This window comes from Hippocampus zosterae, chromosome 20 (assembly GCF_025434085.1).
Source record: "Hippocampus zosterae strain Florida chromosome 20, ASM2543408v3, whole genome shotgun sequence".
Lineage (NCBI taxonomy): Eukaryota > Metazoa > Chordata > Actinopteri > Syngnathiformes > Syngnathidae > Hippocampus > Hippocampus zosterae.
In genome coordinates, this window is record NC_067470.1 from 12124574 (window position 1) to 12151597 (window position 27024).

Below are 27024 nucleotides of genomic sequence, written 5' to 3' on the forward strand. Positions count from 1 at the left end.
TGTGTCTCTTCAATGGCGTCGATCAGCCAAATCCACAATTTCTTTTCTGAGCGCGGATCTCACCTTCTCCAAGTTGTTCTCCATCTTGCAGTGACGCTCCAAAACTGCATCCATTTTGCGGTTAAGCTCAGTCACCGCTTGGGTCAGAGTGTTGGACATCCCCGCCGTGCCATCCATTGTTAAGTTTCGGATAAACCGAGTTTGGGGGGGATACAAAAACAAGGTCTCTGTAGGGAAAAAGACAATTTAATGTCTCAATCGTACCGAAAATAAGGCGAGAACATAAAGCGCTGGTCCACAATAAGGACCAGGAGGCAAATTCAAACGAGTAACAAAAAGTGCTTGCACAAAAGAGCAAGGAAGAGAAATAAAGACCGCAAAATACGAACGAAAAACAATGTAACACCAGTACACGTACAAAAGCCAGATCATCAAAACAAAACATAACTTTCTCAAAAATGGGTACCGAGAACTATAACGCGAAATTTTGACGAGGTCAAAAGCCAATAAGTCAAAGAACAGCGAAGACAGCAATGCCATAGAACAATACTCCCACAACAGGTGAATGGCGGAGGAGTCCTTAAATACTGAGTCTAAAGATTACAGATTGGCAGCAGGTGTGCCAGAAAGTCTGCTCATACCACCTGCTGGCCAGACCGCAAAACCGAAACGTGACAGTACCCCCCCCCCCCCCCCTCAACGGAGGCCTCCTGGTAGACCACCCGGCTTTGACGGGTGCGCTGCGTGGAAAGACCGGAGCAGGGACGGGTCTAAGATCCAGGAGCGGGGGATCCACTGCCGATCCTCTGGGCCGTAGCCCTCCCAGTCGACCAAATACTGGAACCCCTTACCCCTGCGCCGAGAGTCCTAAATTTCTTGCACGGTGTACACCGGGTCACCGTCGACGGCTCGTGAAGGAGGAGGAGATGTGGGCAGAGGAGCCAGGGGACTGGTGGCCACTGGCTTCAACAGGGAAACATGGAAGACGGGGTGGACCTTCATAGTGGGCGGCAGTCGGAGCTTGGCGGAGACGGGGCTGAGGACCGATTCCACCACGAACGGTCCAGTGAATCGAGGCCCCAACTTGCGAGATGTACCGGCTAGTCGCAGATCCTTGGTCTCCAGCCACACCTTCTGCCCCACCTGATAGCCGGGTGCTGGGCATCGGCGGCGGTCAGCGAACTACCGGTTCCGCTGAGCAGTGCGTGACGGCGCTGCTCTGGTCTCCCTCCATACGCGATGGGCCCATCGCAGATAGAGCTGTATGGATGGGAGTTCCACCTGACCCTCCTGGGAAGGAAACAGAGGAGGTTGGTAACCATAAGCCGCCATGAAAAGAGACCGACCCGTAGCTGATGAGACGAGGGTGTTGTGGGCGTACTCCACCCAAGGCAGGTGAGCCGACGAGGGCCGATGGAGGCAAACGCAGCGCAGAGCTGCCTCCAAGTCCTGGTTCATGCCCTCCGTTTGGCCATTGGACTGCGGGTGGTAAGCAGAAGACAGACTCGCCGTCGCCCCCATGGCCTGACAGAAACGTTTCCATACCCTGCAGACGAATTGGGGACCCCGGTCCGACACAATGTCCACCGGAATCCCAGGAAGGCGGAAGACGTGTCTCACGAGAAGGTTTCCTGGGCAGAGGGCAGCTTGGACAACGTAACAAAATGGACAGATTTAGAGAAGCGGTCAACTATGGTCAGTATGATTTTCCCCGGGAAGGAGGCAGGCCGGTAACAAAATCCAGGGAAATGTGGGACCATGGTCGAGACGGAGCAGGCAGCGGTTGCAGCAACCCAGCCGGTGGTTGGTGGGCCGCCTTACTGCACGCGCAGGTGGAACAGGCCTTGATATAGTCCTGTGTATCGTTGCGTAGCTCCGGCCACCAAAACCGCTGCGACACGAGGTCCAAGGTCCGGTTCACCCCTGGATGGCATGCCACCTTAGACGTATGCCCCCACTGTAACACCTCCGCGCGCAGAGGTGGGGGTACAAAAAGTCTCCCTGCCGGACAACCAGCCGGGACTTGAATTCCGTTCTGGGCCTCCTTCACCCTACATTCGATGGCCCACCTCAGTGCCCCCACAATACAATGGTCCGGAACAATGCTTTGGGGTTCGTTGCTCCTCTCCGCGGGATCATGGATACAGGAGAGTGCATCAGGACGAATGTTCTTTGAGCCAGGGCAGTAGGTGAGTGTGAAATTAAACCGAGTGAGTAGAAGCGCCCACCATGCTTGGTGGGAGTTTAGTCTCTTGGCAGAGCGGATGAAGGCAAGGTTCTTGTGATCGGTGTACACCATGAATGGCTCTTCGGAGCCAATGTCGCCATTCCTGCAGTGATCATTAATGCATTCGAAGTTCCCTAAAGGCGTCTTGAATGCTGTCTTCCATTCATACCCCTCCCGAATTCGAACCAGATGGGAAGCGCTTCGTAAATCGAGTTTGGAGAATATGGTGGCAGATTGGAGGGGGGCGAATGCCGAATCTATCAACGGAAGTGGATACTTGTTCTTGATTGTGATTTCGTTAAGGCCCCGATAAACAACACAGGGGCGTAGCGACTTGTCTTTCTTTTCGATGAAGAACAACCGGGCCCCCAGTGGAGATTTAGACGGCCGAATGAGGCCAGCCGAGAGTGAGTTATCGATATATTCCCTCAGAGCCTCTTGTTTCGGCTGTGAGACCTGATATAATCGGGAAGTCGGGAGCGGGGCGTTGTTTATCAGGTTGACTGCGTAGTCATAGGGCCGGCAAGGACTGGGCACGGTCTTTACTAAATACTTGGCGCATATCATGGTAAATACTCGGCACATTAGCCAAACAAATGACTTCTGGTGGCGCGCTACGGGTCGGCCCTCTATTTTCTGCCGCCGAACGCAAACAGTGGGTATAGCAAAATGAGCTCCGATTCTCGATCGCAGGACATTCCCAGGAAATGACAGGGTTATGTTCACGCAGCCACGGCAACCCCAAAACTAAGGGAATGGATCGAGACCGCATGAGATAGAATCTTCGGTACTCGATGTGATTGCCCGATAATTTTAGTTTTACCGGCCCGGTGATTTCGTTTACTTCCGCCAAGAGTCGCCCGTCAAGATCGTGAACCCTCTTTGTTTCTCTTAAGACCTCAACTGGGCAACCCAGTTCCTTAGCTAAGTTGGGGTCTAAAAAACAACAAAAAACAAAGTCCACCAAGGCCCGAATAGTAATGACCCATAAAGGACCATAGAGAGTCCCGTCCAACTCGAGTCTTTGCGGATGTCCCGTACGGGACTCCTCCCGTCTCGACTCCCGCGACGCAATACCGGGTACAAACTCACAGTTTTCGGGGCGCCGGGACGGGTACGCCGGTGTAATGGAACAGTTGGCAACACGGTGTCCAGGTTGACCGCAGTAGAAGCAGGCCCGATCCCGAATCCCACGCTCTCTTTCCGCTGGTCCCAGGCGCCGCCTCCCAGCTGCATGGGCTCCTCCTCTGCGTCGGCTGGGCCGGAACACGAATGACGCTCGGGTCCGGATGGTCGCCAAGACTCGTGTTCAGCTGGCCGACGACCCGCACATCGGGGTGGAAAACGGGTAGTTCCTCGTTCGTCCATGCGTTCCCTATCACGCTCCCGCATGCGGTTGTCCACGACGAGGGCCAGATCGATGAGCTCCTGCAAGTTGGTGCTATCATCGCGGGTAGCCAGTTCGTTCAAAACAAAACAGTTCTTACTGATGACAATGAGAGAAGACGCGAAGAAGCTGATCACGCAGGCCATCAGCATAAGTGGCGACATGGTGACTGCTAATGCCGTCCCTTCACAAGGAGAAGAGATACACTCTGGTCAGGTGGAATTACTCTTCGATGTGATGTTAGCACGCCGGCCTCACAGTCCCGCGGTGCTGGGTTTGATTCAGTCTCTGGCCTTGCTGTGTGGGGTTTGCATGTTCTCCTCGTGCCTGCGTGGGTTTTCTTCGGGTACTCCGGTTTCCTCCCACATTCCAAAAACATGATTGAGGGTTAACGGAACACTCTAAATTGTCCTTAGGTGTGAGTGTGAGGGTCAATGGTGGTTATATGTCTACGTGTGCCCTGCGATTGGCTGGAAACCAGTTGAGGGTGTACCCAACTTACTGCCGGAAGACAGCTGGGAGAGGCTCCAGAACGCCCACAACCCTTGTGAGGATAAGCAGATTAGATGATTCTAAACACGTGAGATGTTTTGAATCATTGATGAATAAGTAATGCTCATAGCAGCTCACGATAATGGCTATAGGGCTATTCACGCTGCATTGCAAAAGTGTGTCACACACATGCTTTCACGGACCACATAAAATTGTCTTGGTTGGCTTGATCTAAGCCCCCGGCCGTGAGTTTGACACCTGTGCTCTCTTGGACATAGTTTTTGAAATGTTCTGGAAAGGGCTTTGTTCCAGATGCAGCGGTTGTGAAGGCTCTTTATATATATAATGCTGTAATTTATGGTATTCCCCTTAGCATAGCTCCATCTAGCGGATGCATAACCTAACCTCAGCCAGTATTGTAGCTCCTATTCTATGCGGCTTATAACGTGGTGCGCACTCTCTATGAAAAAAGTTTTAAAATGCTCCATTCTTTGAAAGTGTGCCTGATACAGTACCATTCAAAGATGGCATAAACTTGCTGAACAATAAACCAACAATATGAGCAAAAACTCATCGGCAGCATATATTTCCACCAAAATTAACTCTCGTAGATTTATCTCTCGTAGTGTCATTCAGATTCCTCAAATGAAGGCAGACTCACTCACCAGTTAGCTTTGCTTGACATTCCTGCTGATGATTAGACAATCGCGACGTGGAATTTCATCGTGGTAAACCAAAGTCTTTTTCTTGATGCGAGTTCTCTTTCATGGCAATTACAGGACATGAGTGCTTTAAAATAATGTCAGCCTTTGTCATTCAAAAGAACTCAATGGCATCGGCATGTGTCTTGTCCTCTTGGACGTCAGCCAGCTTCAGCACTGACCCGGCGTGTGGCAGACTTTTGAAGACGCGCATGTGGATGTGGTCATCTCCTCCCACGTGCACCTACGACCAAAGTATGAGAACGGCAACGGTTTGACACATGTAGAAACTGTAAATATATATGTGAAAATACATTATGCGGTTCATCGTAATGAAGATGTCCTGTTTGGAATGAAATCCGTAATTAATGGGGTCTTTCATAGAGGTCATATCTGAACAAGGTCCTCCGAGATAATTTATCCGATCGTCGTCAAAGTTTGCCTGATTCGTCCGAAGATGGTTATGATGAAAATATCAAAATCTTTTTATTTCGTCAGACACTGTTGCCATGGCAATGCGCTGTATCAAATGAAACATTTTCGTGTATTCGAGGGTGTGATGTTTAGATCAAACACCCAAAGTTTGAAGCTCCGCTTTGTTCAGCGGAGAGATCGGTGCTGTTGAACGGTCTGCGGCTGGATGGATATAGCTTGAGGAGCTGACGATGAGAAGAAAGGAGCGTGAGCGCGGGGCGCCGATGCGGATTTGGAACTGGGAGTCACGGCTTGGAGTTTGAAGCGGATTACGTGGGACAGGAGAAGTGAACTCATCTCTTTTCGTCAATGGACACTACAGCTTCGTGTTTGCTTTCAAAAATTAGCTTGGAGCAGACGTGTGCACATTTTCAGCATGACGTCTCTGATCCACTGGTGAAAGGACACTTTGATCCTCTCCTCTTTCATCTATCACTGCTTCAGACAACAAAGTGTATGCAGAAAAGTGGTGAAGATTGCACGACTGTCTGTCCTATGTGTTGTGTTATGTTATATTGACTTCAAAATGGCACCGCGAGAGTGGCTGCCTTTCCAGCAGCTCCTATATTTTGTTGTTCTACTTCTTCCTTTAATAACTTTGCTGCTGTGAATTAGGAATTTTTCTCCATTGTGAGACTAATAAAGGTTTTCTTATCTTAAAACCTCAAGAAGGACTTTGTTAGAATATGACCTCAGCACATAGACCTCACAGTGCGTTCACTTCCAGCTCCGGTCTTCCTGTGTGGGGTTTGCATGTTCTCCCGGGCCTGTGTGGGTTTTCTCTGGGTACTCCAGTTCCCTCCCACATTCCAAAAACATGCACAGCAAGCAAGCTGATTGAACACTCTAAATTGTTCTAATTGTCCCTAGGTGTGAGTGTGAGCATGGATGGTTGTCCGTCTTTGTGTGCCCTGCGATTGGCTGGAAACCAGTTCAGTGTGTGGCCCACCTGATGCCCAAAGACGGCTGGGATAGGGTCCAGCCACCCCCCCACCCCCCACCCCCCACCCCCTAGTTAGGATAAAGCGGTTCGGAAATGGATGAATTATTGTATTCTGCTAGTATTCATGTTTAGTGTAAGTTGAGGGGTTCGTAGGTTTTAGATGGATTGCTCTATGTTTAGAATGGGCAAAAATGAGAGGACGGCTTCGTTTGGACACAGCTCTTTCTTTTTTTTTTTTTTTTCAACGGCTGAATCCTAACTCTCGAAGAACACTCCCCCTTCCGGTAACGACCCACCTTCCTGCTTTTCTTCATAAGAATATTTCAGGACGTATTAAACAGAGTATAATTAAGGTAACTAACTTAAAAGGATATAATGATTAAATATAAAATGATCATAATTAACAATTTAACAAAAGCTTAAATTTAGCACAACCTCCCAATTTCACTGGAATTCACTGGAAAAACAGTTCTACATAAGGCGGCCCGGTAGCCCAGTGGTTAGCACGTCGGCTTCACAGTGCAGAGGTACCGGGTTCGATTCCAGCTCCGGCCTCCCTGTGTGGAGCTTGCATGTTCTCCCCGGCCCTGCGTGGGTTTTCCCCGGGTGCTCCGGTTTCCTCCCACATTCCAAAAACATGCGTGGCAGGCTGATTGAACACTCTAAATTGTTCTAATTGTCCCTAGGTGTGAGTGTGAGCACGGATGGTTGTTCGTCTCTGTGTGCCCTGCGATTGGCTGGCAACCGATTCAGGGTGTCCCCCGCCTACTGCCCGGAGGCAGCTGGGATGGGCTCCAGCACCCCCCCCCCCCCCCCCCCGCGACCCTCGTGAGGATCAAGCGGTATGGAAGATGAATGAGTTCTACATAAACAATAGGTACCTGGCAGATTGCTGCTCAGACCCAAATAATACAAATAAAATCGGAATAAAATGTGTGATGTTGTGCTTACCTTGATGAAGTAGTTGGTCCCAGCGACAACCTGTGATTTGTAAACCTTGGCGACGAAGACGTCGTACTTTTTCCGCGTTTTTTGCTCAGCTTGAGACTTTACCTGGAAATTATTGGGTTTAGTTTTCATGTTTTTCGTGTGCAACGTTTACTTTCAAAGCAGGCAACAATAAAAGTGTAGTGTCAAATTTCAATACTTACTTCGTTGCAGATTTTCTGAATATCTTCGTCGGCATTTGTGCCATCTGTAAGTCCTCTGCATATCATTTTGATGTCTATCAAACACTGTCAGAAGACTAAATTACTGTGCGTTTTTCCGGCTAAAAATTCCAGCTTTATCATGTGACGATGACTAATGGTCAGTTCCATTCACAGTACAACTTAAATGATACCTTCGATGAGTAAACCGTTACATTATTCACCCTGCCGATTCCGTAACTTTTACGTTTTAGGATTAATTATGTTTTAACATTATCTTTGTTTCGTTTTACCTCGACGAAACATGTTTGTTTTTGAACATATTTTCGTCTATACGGCTCTCTTTTGTAAAACAGTGAAAGGTTCCAAGGTGGGGCTTTGCTACGTTGGTTGGCTTCAAACTTGAAGTCTTGAAACCTCCCACGCCTCCCCGTGATACGTGTTTGTACTAAGTTGTGACTTGTAAATATCTGTAATAAAATATCAGTAGCAGGCGGTGTTGATGGGCAGGTGAAACCTTAAGCTTTCCACCCAATTCATTCAAAAAAAGGGTTTATTTCTCGAGGATTCATGTGCACACAAAACATCTGTCTGTGAGGGTTTTTTTTCAATATTGCAACAGTGCCTGATTGAGAATAATCACTTAAACTAAAACATAATTAGATTTTGTGGGGTTCATTCAAGTAATCTGTTTATGATTAACTTGTTAATGCAATTAGATGAAAACAACTGATCGGATATAACGCATTTATGATAAAACTATTGCAATGCACTTGAGAAAGAGAGCCTCTTAGCCTTGTGGCTGTTATTGGCAGCAGACTTTGCGAGATCTCGCAAAGTAATGCGAGATCTCGCAAAGAAAGATTGTGTTCCCTTGCAAAGATTGCGAGATCTCGCAATCTTTCTTGGCGAGATCTCGCAAAGTTTTTTTTTTCCTTACATGTCCCCTTAGGGGCTCCGTAAACTGTCATTACCTGTCATCGAATATTGAGTTGTCGTCGAGTTGCGGCTAGCGGCTAGCTTACTCGCTACCTGTTGCTGCTTCCCGACTTCATTACTCCAGTCCAGCTATGTCGATCAGCTGTGAGTGGCTTGCTTTCTGTTGGTTCGTCCTGTCTGTTCGTCCACCCATTGGAAGCACTTCACCAGCATGCAGCCACTGAGCTCAAACTCACTTCTAATCCACATGGTCCACCACTGCCTGCTCTGCTCCAACACCCGGACATCCTCTACGTGCCCCGGCGAAGGTGCCGAAACTATCAATACGACAACTCCAGCTCCATCAGGTAGTTCTGGTCCACCGCTCGCCGCCCACCGGACGCCGTGCGGATGCGTCTGTGTTGACACGCGTCCCGAGGTCGGATAGCATCGCGGTCGCTCGCAGCTGCACTGCTGTCAACGTCGGCCTACTGAACATCCGCTCCCTTACGAGCAAGGGCCAGTTTGTCCACGACCTCCAGACAGACCGTGAGTTTGACATTCTGTGCCTGACTGAGACCTGGCAGCAGCCAAATGACTATGGTACTCTTAATGAAGCTACTCCACGGGCTTTGTTTATCACGCTGTGCCTCCCACGACTGGGAGGGGAGGTGGCCTTGCAATGATTCTGCGCGAGGATTGGAAATTTGCACCTGTAAATGTGCATGCTTTTTTATCTTTTGAAGCTACAGTTATACAGCTCTCTGTATCAACTCCCACACTGATTGCCACTATTTACCATCCACCAAAACCAAACAAGAATTTGATCACTGACATTACTACTGTCACGTCCCGTGTTTGCCAGCAGCGGGCAGGCTTCCTGCCTGCCGCCTGCGCACCTGTCACCCATTGGTGACTAATTACACATGCTTTATTTGGGCGCTCTGGCAGTCGACTCACAGCCGGAGTATTCCACGCCGTGCCAAATTCTCTCGCCCATTCCTATTCGAATTATTCATTGCCTCTTAGCCTTGTGGCTGTTATTGCGCGTCATTATTCCTCTTTCGAGTGAGTTCCTCTTGCTATTTTTTCCGCAAGCGTTTTCTCTTGTCTCCTTATATGTTTTCCTGGTCCTTATTTTGACCAGCGCCTTATGCTATTCACCCGGACGGGTATTTTTGTGTTTATATTAAAACTCCTTTGTTCTCTGACAAACATCTTTCTGTGTCTGCTTTTTCGGGGATCCACTTCCAGTTATTTTTGTTGTACACGAAGCGATTATTCTGTCGCTTCGGGTACAACGTGACAACTACACTCTTCACTCATCTGTACACACTATCACCAAATGTAATTCTCTTAGATTTTAATATACACAATGGACAATATCAATAACTCACTCACCAAAGACTTTACCTCCTGTCTGGACAGTTCTGGTTTTCAACAGTTTGTCAACTTTCCCCACACACAGTAAAGGACATATTCTGGACTTGATCTGCTGTATAGGATTATCACCAACAAACTGTAGAACCGATTTCCTCCCATACACAGATCATCTATTGCTTTCATTCAATGTTAACCTGTACTTTTTCAAATCCAACCCACAACGCATTATACATTTACGTAAAATCAAGGACATTAACCCAGACAATTTAGAATCACTTATCAACAACCTCCCCAGTACTGATTGTCTTTCTACAACAGATGAGTTTTTGACACACTACAATACAAACCTCCATAACATTCTCAATACCCTGGCCCCACTCAAAACCCAAACTGTCTCCTTCAACCAAACAGCACCCTTGTTTACCCCTACCCTCAGACAACTCAAATCAAAAGGCCGTCAACTTGAAAGATTATATAGAAAAACTGGACTCGCTATTCATAAAGAAATGTACACTACCCACTTCCTCCATTACAAGGACTCAAAATCTAAAGCCAAATCAATCTTCTACTCTGGTTTAATCAGTTCCAATGAAGGCAACCCCAGATCACTCTTTTCACTCATTTCTAAACTCACTAAACCTGCTGACACTCTTCCCTCACATCTCTATTCCACTGATTTTTGTAATACTCTGACTCATTTTTTACATCCAAAATCCAACTTATCCACCAGCAACTCACCCCTTCATCTGCTCACAACCCTCCTTCTCCATTCTCCCCGGTTCCTACCCACCTGTTCTCTGCATTCACATTCCCATCTGTCCACCAAATCCCCATCTTAATCCAGAAGTCCAAATTCTCTACTTGTCAACTTGACCCTCTCCCTACTGTTTTAGTCAAAGCTTCTATCCCGGCCCTCTCCCCTCTCATCACTAACATTATTCAAACTTCCCTCTCTACTGGCATTGTACCCTCCCATCTCAAAACTGCTGCTGTCACTCCCATACTGAAGAAACCTGGCTCTGATCCCTCCGACTTGAACAACTTTCATCCCATATCAAACCTTCCATTCATCTCCAAACTTCTAGAAAAAAACAGTAGCTGCTCAATTTCACACCCATTTTTCCTCCAATAACCTCTACGAACAATTTCAATCTGGCTTCTGTCCCCTCCATAGTACCGAAACTGCCCTCCTCAAAATATGCAATGACCTTCTTCTCTCTGTTGACTTCGGTTCACTCGCCATCCTCCTCCTGCTTGACCTCAGTGCAGCCTTTGACACCATCTCTCACTCCATCCTCCTCGACAGACTCTCCTCCATTGGCATCACCAGCATCCCCCTCTCCTGCTTCCGCTCCTATCTTTCTGACCGCACCCAGTTTATCCAGCTCAAATGTTTTAGATCTCACCCCTTTCCCCTCACTTCAAGTGTTCCTCAGCATTCTGTCCTTGGCCCCTTGCTGTTTCTAGTATATCTTCTTCCCCTTGGTAATATCTTCAGGAAACATCACATTCACTTTCATTGCTACGCGGATGACACCCAGCTCTAATTCTCTACCAAACCTAATACCATACTTCCACCATCCTCCCTAACCAACTGCCTGCATGTTTTTCTGCCGATTTGAAAAGGACACCCCCATTTCCCACACACACCCACCTCTACCAGAAACCACTCTACCTACCCCCCCCCCCTCTTTTTCTCCACTACAGATCCACGAACAGGACGTGAGATGGCTCTTCAAGCAGCAAAAGATCAAGAAAGCTGCAGGGCCCGACAAAGTGTCCCCGTCCTGCCTGAAAGTCTGCGCTGACCAGCTGGCTCCGGTCTTCACACAAATCTTCAACAGATCCCTGGAGCTGTGTGAGGTCCCATCCTGCTTCAAACAGTCTACCATCATCCCAGTTCCCAAGAAATCGGCAACATCGGAACTGAACGACTATAGCCCTGTCGCCCTGACGTCTTTGGTCATGAAGTCCTTTGAACGCCTTGTGCTGAACCACCCAAAGAACGTCACTGGACCCCTGCTGGACCCTCTCCAGTTTGCCTACCGGGCAAACAGGTCTGTGGAAGACGCAGTCAACATAGGTCTGCACTACATCCTCGAGCACCTCGACAGCCCAGGGACCTACGTAAGGATTCTGTTTGTGGATTTCAGCTCTGCGTTCAACACCATCATCCCGGAACTCCTCACCCCCAAACCTCTCCACCTCGGTGTGTCCCCTACGATCTGCCAGTGGATCCTCAGATTCCTGACGGGACGGACACAACAGGTGAGACTGGGAGCAACTACATCATCAATACGCACCACCAGCACTGGAGCCCCACAGGGATGTGTCCTCTCTCCACTGCTCTTCTCTCTCGACACAAACGATTGCACCTCAACAAATCCAGCTGTCAAACTCATAAAGTTTCTCATCAAAGACGGCGACGAGTCTGCGTACCGCCAACAAGTGGAGCAGCTAGAGCTCTGGTGCAGCCGACACAACCGCTCACGCTCAAGACTGTAGAGATGATCGTGGACTTCAGGAAACAAGACAAGCCTATTCACTCGGACCATAAAGCCATTATTTTTATTTATTTATTTTTGTTGTAGTTTTTTGTTATTTTATTTGATGTTGTTTTTATGTATGTATTTGTGATTTTAACTGCTTGTTGTAAGGTGTCCTTCTAGAAAAGCGCCCGCAAATAAAATGTATTATTATTATTATTATTATTATTATTATTAATACAAGCTCTTGTTTAAAAGATGACCCAATAAGTGACTTTTGTGCAAAGAAAAGGAATTTTCAAATGCAGTTTAAAAAAAAAATCTGAATTAAGAATGAATAATTTCGTTCAAATTCTAGTTTTTCATTTCAATTTTGAATGAATGTTTCATCGTCTGATCTCATGTTAAATCAAATTAAAACATGTTATTTTCTTGCCTTTTCTTTCTACCCAAACTACTACCCAAAATAAAATAGATTAGATCTCTTTTCTTTTTGCAACGTTCCTTGTTCCTTGCTCAGCGATCTTTTGACCACAACTTTAAAATTGTTCCGATATATGAATAATCATCTTGGTTTTCTTAAATATGCATCGAGGCGCAAGGTCGTGGATTGAAGAGGTTCAAGAGACTACTGGTAGCTAAAATCAAGGAAGCGCTGATGTTCGCGCTGCGGAAGTCTTTGAAGTCCTCTACAGTGACATAATGCATGGTGGTTCACTGGTTAGCAGGTCAGTCTGACAGTACTGAGGTCTTGGGTTCGATTCCAGGCTGCGGCCTTCCTGTGTGGGTTTAGTCCGCGTTGAGAGGGAAGAAGCTGTTTGAGTGTCTGCTGTTTTTGCTGCGTATGGATCAGTAGCACTTGCCTAAGGGGAGTAGCAGGGTGTGCGGGGTCCTATAGGATTTTCCACGTCCTTGTCTTGGTTCTTGCGGTGGGCAAGTCCTCAAGAGTGGGTAGGGCGGTGCCAATGATTTTTTTTCCGCAGTACCAACTGTCCGATGCCGACGGATTTTGACCTTTTTTTGTAGCGGCCCCAAACCAAACTGTGATGGAGGAACACAGGACTTATTCAATAACTGCTCTGACAAGACAGATTTGTTTGAAATAAGGAACTGAGAGAAGAGAAGAAACTTCCTCTCTTGTCACTCAGTGTAGTACCATAGTGCAAAGCACGCAAATGACACGGGCTGTGTCAAATGCTATTTTAGTCTCTCCTGCAGGCTGCTATAATAATAAATGGACAACCTGAAAAGAATTGACATCAAGAATCGTTTGGAATCGGAATCCCCAGGCTATGTTTTGTTCTCCGTTATTTGTATCCCTGGCACGCCAACAAACACTGAGGCATAATGTAATGTAATGACGTTTGATATGCTCATTGGATTTTACTCCGACCCCATCCAAACAAATTCAAAAAAAAAAACAAAATACTTGCCGTTAGTAATGTCGAATGTGGGGACTATTTTTGCTGTAGTGGAGACATAAAAACATACTTGACATTTCATTTTGTTTAAGCGAATCTATATGTATGTGAACTTTACTGTACGTGAACACATAATCGTCACTCTTCCCCACCTTCCTTTTCCTCAGCCCCACCCTTGCCATACACACACCCAAAATCCATCCATTGTGTCAGGCGTTCTCTTATTCACAAGCATCAATCAACGCCTTCAAAACTACATTCCGTCACCCCTATGCACAATACGCAAGATCAACATTGCAGGCCCACTACACAAGTGCCCTGTCAACTGTCAGGGGAAAAAAATGTCACTTCAAATGTCAATAAAACCTCATTGATTGAGTGTCAAAACACATGACTTATGTATGGCAAGACTTGTTTGAGAAAAAAACATTCTTAACAATTCTCTTCAGTTGTTTGTTGGAGCAAAAGTATTCACTGCACTAATATACAGCACAAGCATGAAATGTTCTGATATGGAAAATTGGTGATACTTCTTACACAGTTTTTCTCCAATGGTTTGGCTAATTTCCTGAAACAGAGATGACATTTATAAAACTAAGAAGCCATTTGGCCAAAAAGTGTTACAGTTCTGGGCAACAATACAGTTACCGTATTTTCACGACTATTCGACGCATCGTACTAATGGCTGCAGTCTCATTAATGCGTGACATTTCTGTATTTTACACATACACAGGACGCATCGTACGAATAGCCGCAGTTTTACAGTGGTAAAACATTCATTCATTCATTCATTCATCTTCCTAACCGCTTGATCCTCACTAGGGTCGCGGGGGGTGCTGGAGCCTATCCCAGCTGCCTCCGGGCAGTAGGCGGGGGACACCCTGAATCGGTTGCCAACCAATCGCAGGGCACACAGAGACGAACAACCATTCGCACTCACACTCACACCTAGGGACAATTTAGAGTGTTCAATCAGCCTGCCATGCATATTTTTGGAATGTGGGAGTAAACCGGAGAACCCGGAGAAAACCCACGCAGGCCCGGGGAGAACATGCAAACTCCACACAGGGAGGCCGGAGCTGGAATCGAACCCGGTACCTCTGCACTGTGAAGCCCACGTGTTAACCACTGGACTACCGGGCCGCCAGTGGTAAAACATACGCCAGCTTAAACATACGGCATGCATGCGCGCACTCTAACACGTTAGCTTGAAGCATACGGTAGCATGCCAAGACATACAGATAAGATAAAAACACGTTTTTAAAAAGGCAACGAAAGCAGAACTGAGTTCGGGTGTATTTTATTTAGCCATCGTACAATGTTCTCACGTTTTCGATCAATCATCACCCAGAAATCCATCAAAGTCCTCATCCTCTGTATCAGAAGCAGAGGACTGCACATCTCAGTTGTCATTGAATGCATCACATGCTAGTGTGAGTTGCTAAGCATTGCCGAGCGGAAAGAAGGAGTAGCAACAGCAAAGTCAAAATTTCTCTCGTGTGAAGCTTTCCCACATTTGAAAGTAAAGAACAGAGCGAAACATGGTGGCAGCGCGTGTGTGTGTCGAAAGAATTGAACAATTGTGCAAGTACCGTAATCCATCAAAAACGCCGCGTTCCCTCTCGTTGTTGCGTATTGTGGCGTAACTCGCCCAGGGCTGCCTCTCTCTCTTTGTAAAGTTGTGTTTGCCATCGATCATTGTTCCCATGCTGTTCGCAACTTTACTTTGAACGCCCGGTTGATGCCAATGTCCAGCGGTTGGAGTTCTTTAGTCAAGCCTCCGGGAATAACGGCAAGCTCAGAGTTCATTTGCTTGACTTGATTTTTCACCGCTGCTGTGAGATGGTCACGCATACCAAAAGCATAACCGGTGGCTTTAAGTTTTAACTGAGCTTCGTAGGCATGTCTCTTTGTCGAATTTATTTTCAGGGGTTCTTAGAAACCAAAACCGGAGTTGTTTTGCAACAATGCACATTGCCACACGCTATACAAGTGTTGGTACTGGCTTGGGGCGTCCACGTACACGCCCACCCTTCACCATTGGCGGACTAGCTTGTCTGTCCTCTCTCTCCCTCTCTCTCTCTCTCTCTCCCTCTCCATATATGTATATATACACGCCCACCCTTCCCTGATTGGCCGACTTCTTTCACAGTCACTTCCGCCTTTTCTCTATATAAACGGCGTGTCGGCTGTCAGTCAGATTTTGGAACTCAGCGCATATAAAGGACGCTCCGCACCATAAGGCGTCCTGTCCATTTTGGAGAAAATTTAAGACTTTTAATGGCGCCTTATAGTCGTGAAAATACGGTATTTAAAAAATCTCTCTGCACACAGGACTTATGCACACATTTCACACTATGAAGATACATTCAAACTCAGAAAATGTGCTCAACTCGGCCTGAAAATGCATTTCAAACAATAAAAACTCAAATTGAGTGTCACGCCTAAACCAAAGGGCTTATGTCAAGTCAAGTCAAGTCAGCAGTATTTATAGAGCACTTTCAAACAGCCATCGCTGCATACAAAGTGCTGTACATGGAGCGATTTAACATATACAATAAACAGTAAGACGAATCAGTAATAGGTAATAAGTAATAAGGCGGTAGAAAGCACCAAGCAGTAAAACCAATAGCAAATCTAAGTCATGCTGAGTCAAACGCCAAAGAATACAAGTGAGTTTTGAGGAGGGCTTTAAAGATGGGCAGCGAGGAGGCTTGCCGAATGTTCAGTGGGAGGTCATTCCAGAGAGATGGACCAGCAACAGAAAAGGCTCGATCCCCTCTGAGCCTCAGTTTAGTTCTTGGTACGTCGAGCAAAGACTGGTCCACAGACCTAAGGCGCCGGGCAGGGGTGTAGGGGCGTATGAGCTCAGAGAGGTAAGGTGGCGCGAGATTATTCAGAGATTTGAAAACAAAGAGGAGGATCTTAAAAATAATTCTAAAATGAATGGGGAGCCAGTGAAGGGATGCCAAAGTAGGAGTTATATGCTCCCTCTTACGAGTACCAGTCAAGAGGCGAGCAGCGGCATTCTGTACCAGCTGAAGGCGCTTGATGGAGGACTGGCTGACTCCAAAGTACAGGGCGTTGCAGTAATCGAGCCGGGATGTGACAAAGGCATGAATTACTGTCTCAAAGTGTTCATGTGAGAGGAAAGGTTTTATTTTGGCCAGCTGTCTAAGGTGAAAGAAGCTGGATTTAACAACGACACCAATTTGCCGATCGAGTTTGAAATCACTGTCCAGTTTAAGTCCCAAGTTTGAGACCGTTGATTTCAGATAAGGAGATAGGGGGCCCAAGGCTACAGGATGGAATGTACAAGGTCCACTGGGGCCAAACAATATCACCTCTGTCTTCTTTTCATTGAACTTCAAGAAATTTTGTGCCATCCAGGTTTTGATTTCTTCCAGACAGGATAGGAGTGGCCTTAATGAGAAGGTGTCTTTCTTGCTCAGTGGGACATAGATCTGGCAGTCATCTGCATAGCAGTGGAAAGGAATACCATGTTTCCTTAAGACGGAACCCAATGGGAGCAGATACAGCGAGAACAGCAGAGGCCCCAGAATTGAGCCCTGTGGAACACCACATGACAGGGGAGCAGTGCGTGATTCAGAGCAGCCAAGGCTGACACAAAAGGTCCTGTCAGCTAGATAGGACCTAAACCAATCAAGAGCACTCCCGCCAATGCCCACCAAGTGCTGCAAACGAGTCAGCAGAATACTGTGATCCACTGTATCAAATGCTGCAGTTAAGTCCAATAAAACCAGACACACGTGGTCTCCAGAGTCATTTGCTAGGAGGATGTCATTAGAAACGCGTAACAGGGCTGACTCCGTGCTATGCATCGTCTTGAAACCTGACTGGAAGACCTCCAAGATGTTATGTTCATCCAAGAAAAGTTTCAACTGCATGTGCACCACTTTTTCCAGAATTTTGGAAATGAAAGGCAGTTTGGAAATGGGTCTGTAACTTGACAGCTCATCTGGATCAAGACCAGGTTTCTTGATCAAGGGTTGGACCACAGCATGTTTAAACTGTTGGGGAACTACACCAGAAGAAAGGCTGCTGTTGATGATATCCAAGACCGATGCACCAACACTCGGGAGAACCTCCTGAAAGAAGCGTGGAGGAAGAGAGTCGCAAGGGGAGCCAGATGGCTTCGTCTGGCAAACTACATCCTCCAAAAGCACCAAGGACACAGTATCAAAAGAATTTAGGACAGCTGAACATGGAACATGGACAGAGGGGTCAGATGCGGTATTTGGGACCGGAATCCTAGCTGTAGAGACCTTATCAATAAAGAACTGAAGGAATCTGTTGCACATCTCGGCTGAAGAATCCGAGCAAGTAGGCAGAGGGGGTTTGAGTACAGAATCTATCGTTTTAAATAGTGCACGAGGGTTGTGACGGTTGGCTAGAATAAGGTCCGACAGATATTCTCTTTTGGCCTCTTTTACTGTGAGCTGGTAGATACGCCAGCTGTCTTTCCAAATTTGAGAAGAGACATGCAATTTGTCTCTTTTCCACTTGCGTTCAGCTTTGCGACACTCCTGCCTAGCTGCGCGGGTAATGTCGTTAAACCATGGCTCGGGTTTAGGCTTTGGCAGCACAATTTTTGAAGGAGCCACCAAATCCAGGATGGCCTGGCATGACGAGTCGAACCAAGAGGTGAGTTCCTCTGTGTTAGACGAGGGTACGCAAAGGTTATTAAAGGCATCAGAGAAATGACTAGCAGTGTGAGGGTTAAAAATTCGGCGTTGACAACTAGGAGCGCCAGATTTCACAGCAGCATGCGATAAGACTACGTCAAATAAAACTGCCATGTGATCAGAAATTCCATTTTCAACGACTTCCAGATTTGACACCGTTATACCATGAGCAAGGACAAGGTCTAAAATATGTCCTTGTTCGTGTGTCGGGCTGGTCACATACTGCACAAAATTAAAAGAGTCGATAAGTCTTAAGAAGTCTTTTGCTAGCGTTTTTTCCGGACAACATACATGGATATTAAAATCCCCCATTAGGAGAATACGATCATATCTCAGCCTGATGCACACATTTCAACATGAATTTAGTTCAGAGTGGCCTCCTGAAGCCTAAATGAGCATTAATTTGACAACACTATCATTCCTATGAAGATACATTCAAACTCAGAAAACGTGCTCAACTCGGCCTGAAAATGCATTTAAAGCAATAAAAACTCAAATTGAGTGTTACGCCTTAACCACAGGACTTATACACACATTTCAACATGTATTTAGTTCAGGTTGACGTCCTGAAGCCTAAATGAGCATTAATTTGACAACACGACTCATTCCTATGAAGATACATTCAAACTCAGAAAATGTGCTCAACTCGGCCTAAAAATGCATTTCAAACAATAAAAACTCAAATTAAGTGTCACACCTAAACCAAAGGACTTATGCACACATTTCAACATGAATTTAGTTCAGGATGACCTCCTTAAGCCTAAATGAGCATTAATTTGACAACACGACTCATTTCTATGAAGATACATTCAAACTCAGAAAACGTCCTCAACTCGGCCTGAAAATGCATTTAAAGCAATAAAAACTCAAATTGAGTGTTACGCCTTAACCAAAGGACTTATGCACACATTTCAACATGTATTTAGTTCAGGATGACCTCCTTAAGCCTAAATGAGCATTAATTTGACCACACCACTCATTCCTATGAAGATACATTCAAACTCAGAAAACGTGCTCAACTCGGCCTGAAAATACATTTAAAGCAATAAAAACTCAAATTGAGTGACACGCCTAAACCAAAGGACTTATGCACACATTTCAACACGAATTTAGTTCCGGATGACGTCCTGAAGCCTGACTGAGCATTAATTTGACCACACAACTCATTCCTGTGAAGATACAATCAAACTCAGAAAACGTGCTCAACTCGGCCTGATAATACATTAAAAGCAATAAAAACTCGAATTGAGTGTCACGCCTAAACCAAAGGACTTATGAACACATTTCAACATGAATTTAGTTCAGGATGACCTCCTGAACCCTAAATGAGCATTAATTTGACCACACGACTTATTCCTACGAAGATACAATCAAACTCAGAAAACGTGCTCAACTCGGCCTGAAAATGCATTTAAAGCAATAAAAACTCAAATTGAGTGTCACGCCTAAACCAAAGGACTTATGCACACATTTCAACATGAATTTAGTTCAGGATGACCTCCTGAAGCCTACATGAGCATTAATTTGACCACACAACTCATTCCTGTGAAGATACATCCAAACTCAGAAAACGTGCTTAACTCAGCCTGAAAATGCATTTAAAGCAATAAAAACTCAAATTGAGTGTTACGCCTATACCAAAGGACTTATGGACACATTTCAACATGTATTTAGTTCAGGTTGACGTCCCGAAGCCTAAATGAGCATTATTTTGACCACACCACCCATTCCTATGAAGATACATTCAAAGTCAGAAAATGTGCTTAACTCAGCCTGAAAATGCATTTAAAGCAATAAAAACTCAAATTGAGTGTTACGCCTAAACCAAAGGACTTATGCACACATTTCAACATGAATTTAGTTCAGGATGACCTCCTGAAGCCTACATGAGCATTAATTTGACCACACAACTCATTCCTGTGAAGATACATTCAAAGTCAAAAAACGTGCTCAACTAGGCCTGAAAGTGCATTTAAAGCAATAAAAACTCAAATTGAGTGTCACGGCTAAACCAAAGGACTTATGCACACATTTCAACACAAATTTAGTTCAGGATGACCTCCTTAAGCATAAATGAGCATTAATTTGACCACACAACTCATTCCTATGATGATACATCCAAACTCAGAAAACGTGCTCAACTCAGCCTGAAAATGCATTTAAAGCAATAAAAACTCAAATTGAGTGTCACGCCTAAACCAAAGGACTTATGGACACATTTCAACATGTACTTAGTTCAGGTTGACGTCCCGAAGCCTAAATGAGCATTATTTTGACCACACCACTCATTCCTATGAAGATACATTCAAACTCAGAAAATGTGCTTAACTCAGCCTGAAAATGCATTTAAAGCAATAAAAACTCAAATTGAGTGTCACGCCTAAACCAAAGGACTTATGCACACATTTCAACATGCATTTAGTTCAGGATGACCTCCTGAAGCCTAAATGAGCATTAATTTGACCACACAACTCATTCCTATGAAGATACATTCAAACCTAGAAAATGTGCTCAACTCGGCCTGATAATACCTTAAAAGCAATAAAAACTCAAATTGAGTGTCACGCCTAAACCAAAGGACTTATGCACACATTTCAACATGCATTTAGTTCAGGATGACCTCCTCAAGCCTAAATGAGCATTAATTTGACCACACAACTCATTCCTATGAAGATACATTCAAACTCAGAAAACGTGCTCAACTCGGCCTGAAAATGCATTGAAAGCAATAGAAACTCAAATTGAGTGTCACGCCTATACCAAAGGACTTATGCACACATTTCAACACGAATTTAGTTCCGGATGACGTCCCGAAGCCTGACTGAGCATTAATTTGACCACACAACTCATTCCTATGAAGATACAATCAAACTCAGAAAACGTGCTCAACTCGGCCTGATCATACATTAAAAGCAATAAAAACTCGAATTGAGTGTCACGCCTAAACCAAAGGACTTATGCACACATTTCAACACGAATTTAGTTCAGGATGACGTCCTGAATCCTAACTGAGCATTAATTTGACCACACAACTCATTCCTATGAAGATACATTCAAACTCATAAAACGTGCTCAACTCGGCCTAAAAATGCATTTGAAGCAATAAAAACTCAAATTGAGTGTCACGCCTAAACCAAAAGACTTATGGACACATTTCAACATGCATTTAGTTCAGGACGACCTCCTTAAGCCTAAATGAGCATTAATTTGACCACACAACTCATTCCTATGAAGATACATTCAAACTCATAAAACTTGCTCAACTCGGCCTAAAAATGCATTTAAAGCAATAAAAACTCAAATTGAGTGTCACGGCTAAACCAAAGGGCTTATGCACACATTTCAACACAAATTTAGTTCAGGATGATGTCCTGAAGCCGAACTGAGCATTAATTTGACCACACAACTCATTCCTATGAAGATACAATCAAACACAGAAAACGTGCTCAACTCGGCCTGATAATACATTAAAAGGAATAAAAACTCAAATTGAGTGTCACGCCTAAACCAATGGACTTATGAACACATTTCAACATGAATTTAGTTCAGGATGACCTCCTGAACCCTAAATGAGCATTAATTTGACCACACGACTCATTCCTATGAAGATACAATCAAACTCAGAAAACGTGCTCAACTCGGCCTGAAAATGCATTTAAAGCAATAAAAACTCAAATTGAGTGCCACGCCTAAACCAAAGGACTTATGCACACATTTCAACATGTATTTAGTTCAGGATGACCTCCTGAAGCCTACATGAGCATTAATTTGACCACACAACTCATTCCTATGAAGATACAATCAAACACAGAAAAAGTGCTCAACTCGGCCTGAAAATACATTTAAAGCAATAAAAATTCCAATTGAGTGTCACGCCTAAACCAATGGACTTATGAACACATTTAAACATGAATTTAGTTCAGGATGACCTCCTGTAGCCTACATGAGGATTAATTTGACCACACAACTCATTCCTATGAAGATACATTCAAAATCAGAAAACCTGCTCAGCTCGGCCTGAAAATGTATTTAAAGCAATGAAAACACAAATTGAGCGTCACGCCTAAACCAAAGGACCTATGCACACATTTCAACATGAATTTAGTTCAGGATGAACTCCCGAAGCCTAAATCACTATTAACTCGATCACACAACTCATTCCTATGAAGATACATTCAAACTGAGAAAACGTGCTCAGCTTGGCCTGAAAATGCATTTAAAGCAATAAAAATTCCAATTGATTGCCACGCCTAAACTAAAGGACCTATGCAGTCTTTTCAACAAGTATTTAATTCAGGATGTCCTCCTGAAGCCTAAATGACCATGAATTTGATCACACAACTCATTCCTATGAAGATACATTCAAACTCAGAGAACGTGCTCAGCTTGGCCAGTTCAAATAAATAATTTGGATAAAACAGCGAAGACGCTTTAATGTTGGTGTGAACAGACAAACATGCTCGATTGTTTTCTGTTTTACTTTGAAGGATCTGTTCCAACTTCCGCTTTGTCCTCTTCATATGCTTAGTGTGTTGTACTTGATTTATACTACCGTATTTTCACGACTATTCGACGCATCGTACTAATGGCCGCAGTCTCATTAATGCGTGACATTTCTGTATTTTACACATACACAGGACGCATCGTACGAATAGCCGCAGTTTTACAGTGGTAAAACATACGCCAGCTTAAACATACGGCATGCATGCGCGCACTCTAACACGTTAGCTTGAAGCATACGGTAGCATGCCAAGACATACAGATAAGATAAAAAACACGTTTTTAAAAAGGCAACGAAAGCAGAAGTGAGTTCGGGTGTATTTTATTTAGCCATCGTACAATGTTCTCACGTTTTCGATCAATCATCACCCAGAAATCCATCAAAGTCCTCATCCTCTGTATCAGAAGCAGAGGACTGCACATCTCAGTTGTCATTGAATGCATCACATGCTAGTGTGAGTTGCTACGCATTGCCGAGCGGAAAGAAGGAGTAGCAACAGCAAAGTCAACATTTCTCTCGTGTGAAGCTTCCCCACATTTGAAAGTAAAGAACAGAGCGAAACATGGTGGCAGCGCGTGTGTGTGTAGAAAGAATTGAACAATTGTGCAAGTACCGTAATCCATCAAAAACGCCGCGTTCCCTCTCGTTGTTGCGTATTGTGGCGTAACTCGCCCAGCGCTGCCTCTCACTCTTTGTAAAGTTGTGTTTGCCATCGATCATTGTTCCCATGCTGTTCGCAACTTTACTTTGAACGCCCGGTTGATGCCAATGTCCAGCGGTTGGAGTTCTTTAGTCAAGCCTCCGGGAATAACGGCAAGCTCAGAGTTCATTTGCTTGACTTGATTTTTCACCGCTGCTGTGAGATGGTCACGCATGCCAAAAGCATAACCGGTGGCTTTAAGTTTTAACTGAGCTTCGTAGGCATGTCTCTTTGTCGAATTTATTTTCAGGGGTTCTTAGAAACCAAAACCGGAGTTGTTTTGCAACAATGCACATTGCCACACGCTATACAAGTGTTGGTACTGGCTTGGGGCGTCCATGTACACGCCCACCCTTCACCATTGGCGGACTAGCTTGTCTGTCCTCTCTCTCCCTCTCTCTCTCTCTCTCTCTCCCTCTCCATATATGTATATATACACGCCCACCCTTCCCTGATTGGCCGACTTCTTTCACAGTCACTTCCGCCTTTTCTCTATATAAACGGCGTGTCGGCTGTCAGTCAGATTTTGGAACTCGGCGCATATAAAGGACGCTCCGCACCATAAGGCGTCCTGTCCATTTTGGAGAAAATTTAAGACTTTTAATGGCGCCTTATAGTCGTGAAAATACGGTAATTCTAATACAACACGAGACGTGTCAGGCAGATTTTTCCTCCGTTTATCCAGCCGCCTTTAGGGGTGACACATGGGTATGCCGCATAAAGCCGCTGACAACTGGCTATGGGCCCAGGAAACACCCAAGGACAACTGAAGAAAGTTTGAAGTCGCTGAGAAGAGCGACAAACTGCGAATTCGGCGAAGAGGTTAGCGTAGCTTAGCTTTTAGCTGTTAAAAGTGCTACATCGTGGTGCTACCCTAGGCTACCGTAGAAGCTATCCAGCAGCCAAGCCACGGCTCACGCAGATGGTCACGTTTAACTTTTAATAGAGATGAGAAACATTATGAGCTCTGGGAAACAAAATTCTTGGCCTACTTGCGGCTGCAGGGGCTCAAAGAGACTATTTTGAGTGAAAATCTGCAGTTTGCTGACGTTGATAAAGAGGCTAACAGATTTTGTGATTAGGGCAGAGACTATCATCACGGCGCTCAGAAACGCAGAGGAAGTCATGAGTTATGATCTACTCATAGCAATGGTGTTTGAAAGGACTTCCAGAATCCTTCAAACCTTTTGCAGTGCATGTGACACAGAGTGAAGGAAAGCTCAAATTTGCCGACTTTAAAACTTGACTGCGATCATATGAAGACACAGAAAAACTCTTAGCTCAGGTGTCAGATAATGTGATGAACGTGAACGTAAAAGATAACACGCCATGATGACAAAAACAAAATGACGGATATGGTGTGCTTCAATGTGCGGTGTAAAAGGGCACAAAGCAAGAGCATGCCAAAGAAGACAGTTGTGCAGTTATTGCAAAAGTCCAACGCACAGAGATGCAAACTGCAGACGTCGACCAAACAGTGAACAAGCTAAACAAGCTGCAGAGGGAGACGGCAACAAGTTGTATGCTTTCTTGACCAAGGACCGGGAAGCGGACATCGTTCCAGGACATGGTGTGAAGACGAAAGGCCTAATGGTGGACACGGGTCCTACATCCCACATCATCACAGATGAGAGACAAAGTTCAAGAGCTTAAATGAGACCTTCAAGGCTGACACACACTAATTTGAGCTCGCAGACGGAACCAAGTGCCAAGGCATGGCGAAACGGCGGGAAGAAGCAGAGGTGATCCTCATCGACAGCAAAGGACACATACAGCGACATTGAGAAATACACTGTTCATCCCTTCATATCCACAAGACATTTTCTCTGTGATGGCTGCGACGGCAAGTGGAGCAACAGTGATTTTCAACGAAGGAAAGGACATGGTGAAAATGAGTGATGGTACTGTATTCCCTATGAATGTGCAGAACAATCTTTACTACCTATCTACTGCAGACGAGGGTATTGACAAGTGCAAAGGTTGTTTTGATTTGCAAACGTGGCACGAGATTCTCGGCCATTGCAATTATAGTGATGTGCAAAAGTTGACAAAAGTGGTTGATGGTATGGTAATCAAAGGGAAATGTGAAATACCTGTATCAGCATGTGAAGTGTGTATTCAAGGGAAGTTTGTGCAAACCAGAAATAGAGAGCCGGATGCAAGAGCAACAGACCTGTATGCACTAAGCCAAACACATCTGGCAGGATCTATAGATCCCATTTCTATAGATGGACACAGATTTGCGGTGTCGTTTACTGATGACTTCTCAAGAACAGGTTTTGTGTAATTTCTCAAACACAAGAGTGATACAGTGACTGCCACAGAAAGCTTTTTAGCAGACAGTGCCCCCCTCGGAAGGTTAAATGTATTAGATCTGACAATGGTTCTGGGTTCATGTCCAAAGAGTACCAAGAACTACGTAAACATGGCATTAGACACAAAACCTCAGCACCATACTCACCACACCAAAACGGTACAGCAGAAAGAAACTGGGGGACTTTATTTGACATGGCTAGATGCATGTAACTTGAAAGTGACCTACCCAAAACTTTGTGGACTTGTGCAGTGCAGACAGCAGCAGTGGTCAGGAACAGATGCTTTAATAATTGTACAAAGCAGACTGCTTACTTTATGTTGACTGGAAAGAGACCAAATGTTTCACAAATGCAAAAGTTCGGTGCTGTGCATGACAGGAAGAAACTTGACTCTAGTGAAAAGGGAGTTTTCATTGGATATGACAAAACAACCCTGAATCGGTTCCCAGCCAATCGCAGGGCACACAGAAACGAACAACCATTCACACTCACACTCACACCTAGGGACAATTTAGAGTGTTCAATCAGCCTGCCACGCATGTTTTTGGAATGTGGGAGGAAACCGGAGCACCCGGAGAAAACCCACGCAGGCCCGGGGAGAACATGCAAACTCCACACAGGGAGTTGGAATCGAACCCAGTACCTCTGCACTGTGAAGCCGACGTGCTAACCACTGGACTACCGAGCCGCCGATGACAAAAATAGTCCAGCTTATTTTGTTATCTTTATTTATTATCTTTATTGTCCAAACAGTGAAAAAGTACAAAAACAGTGTGACAAAGCCATCTACACAGCAACAAATCCAGACACAAATGAGCTTAGGTCAGGATGATAGTGATGATCATTTGGACTCTGGTAGAGCAGAGAGAAAGCCATATACAGTGGAAACAGTGCAGGATGATGCAGAAATGGGCAGCCCAGTATCTGACATGGTAACACAACCGAGCAGTGCAGACAGTGTGAGAAAATCAACTAGAGCCAAAAAGAAGCCTAGTTACCTAAATGAGTATGTGACTGATGATGATGATGATGACCAAGTGTTTACTAACATTGACTATTGTTCCTCGCATGGTGGGATGCCTCCACGTGGCGCGAGGGGGAACGCCGGGGGACTCGAGCCCCTGCTGCGGCTGAATACCTACCAGCTGACGGGGAAGGAGGAGGGACCTTACCGGAAGGAGAGACACCTGATGCTCGCCCCGTCGGAACGGAGGGAACTGGG

The 27024-nt window shown here is 45.3% G+C and overlaps 1 protein-coding gene and 1 long non-coding RNA gene across 2 annotated transcripts; both read right to left on the bottom strand.

Moving 5' to 3' along the window:
* Nucleotides 1–4906: 4906 nt before the first annotated feature.
* LOC127593095 (cystatin-B-like) lies at nucleotides 4907–7492 on the bottom strand. The gene is made up of 3 exons (XM_052054325.1): nucleotides 7376–7492; nucleotides 7176–7277; nucleotides 4907–5051 (listed from the first exon to the last, which is right to left on the bottom strand). The coding sequence occupies exons 1-3, from the start codon at nucleotides 7439–7441 to the stop codon at nucleotides 4923–4925; spliced, it is 297 nt and encodes a 98-aa protein (XP_051910285.1). The 5' UTR covers nucleotides 7442–7492; the 3' UTR covers nucleotides 4907–4922.
* A 7077-nt stretch (nucleotides 7493–14569) lies between these two features.
* LOC127593112 (uncharacterized) lies at nucleotides 14570–26488 on the bottom strand. The gene is made up of 2 exons (XR_007960329.1): nucleotides 26446–26488; nucleotides 14570–14678 (listed from the first exon to the last, which is right to left on the bottom strand). It is a non-coding gene; the product is annotated as an uncharacterized LOC127593112 (long non-coding RNA).
* Between the last annotated feature and the right edge of the window lie 536 nt (nucleotides 26489–27024).

Coding starts and splice junctions, on each gene's coding strand:
- LOC127593095 (XM_052054325.1), bottom strand. CDS start 7,441: ATGATATGCAGAGGACTTACAGATGGCACAAATGCCGACGAAGATATT. Junction 7,278..7,375: donor TTCAGAAAATCTGCAACGAA/GTAAGTATTGAA, acceptor AATAATTTCCAG/GTAAAGTCTCAAGCTGAGCA. Junction 5,052..7,175: donor GGACCAACTACTTCATCAAG/GTAAGCACAACA, acceptor CTTTGGTCGTAG/GTGCACGTGGGAGGAGATGA.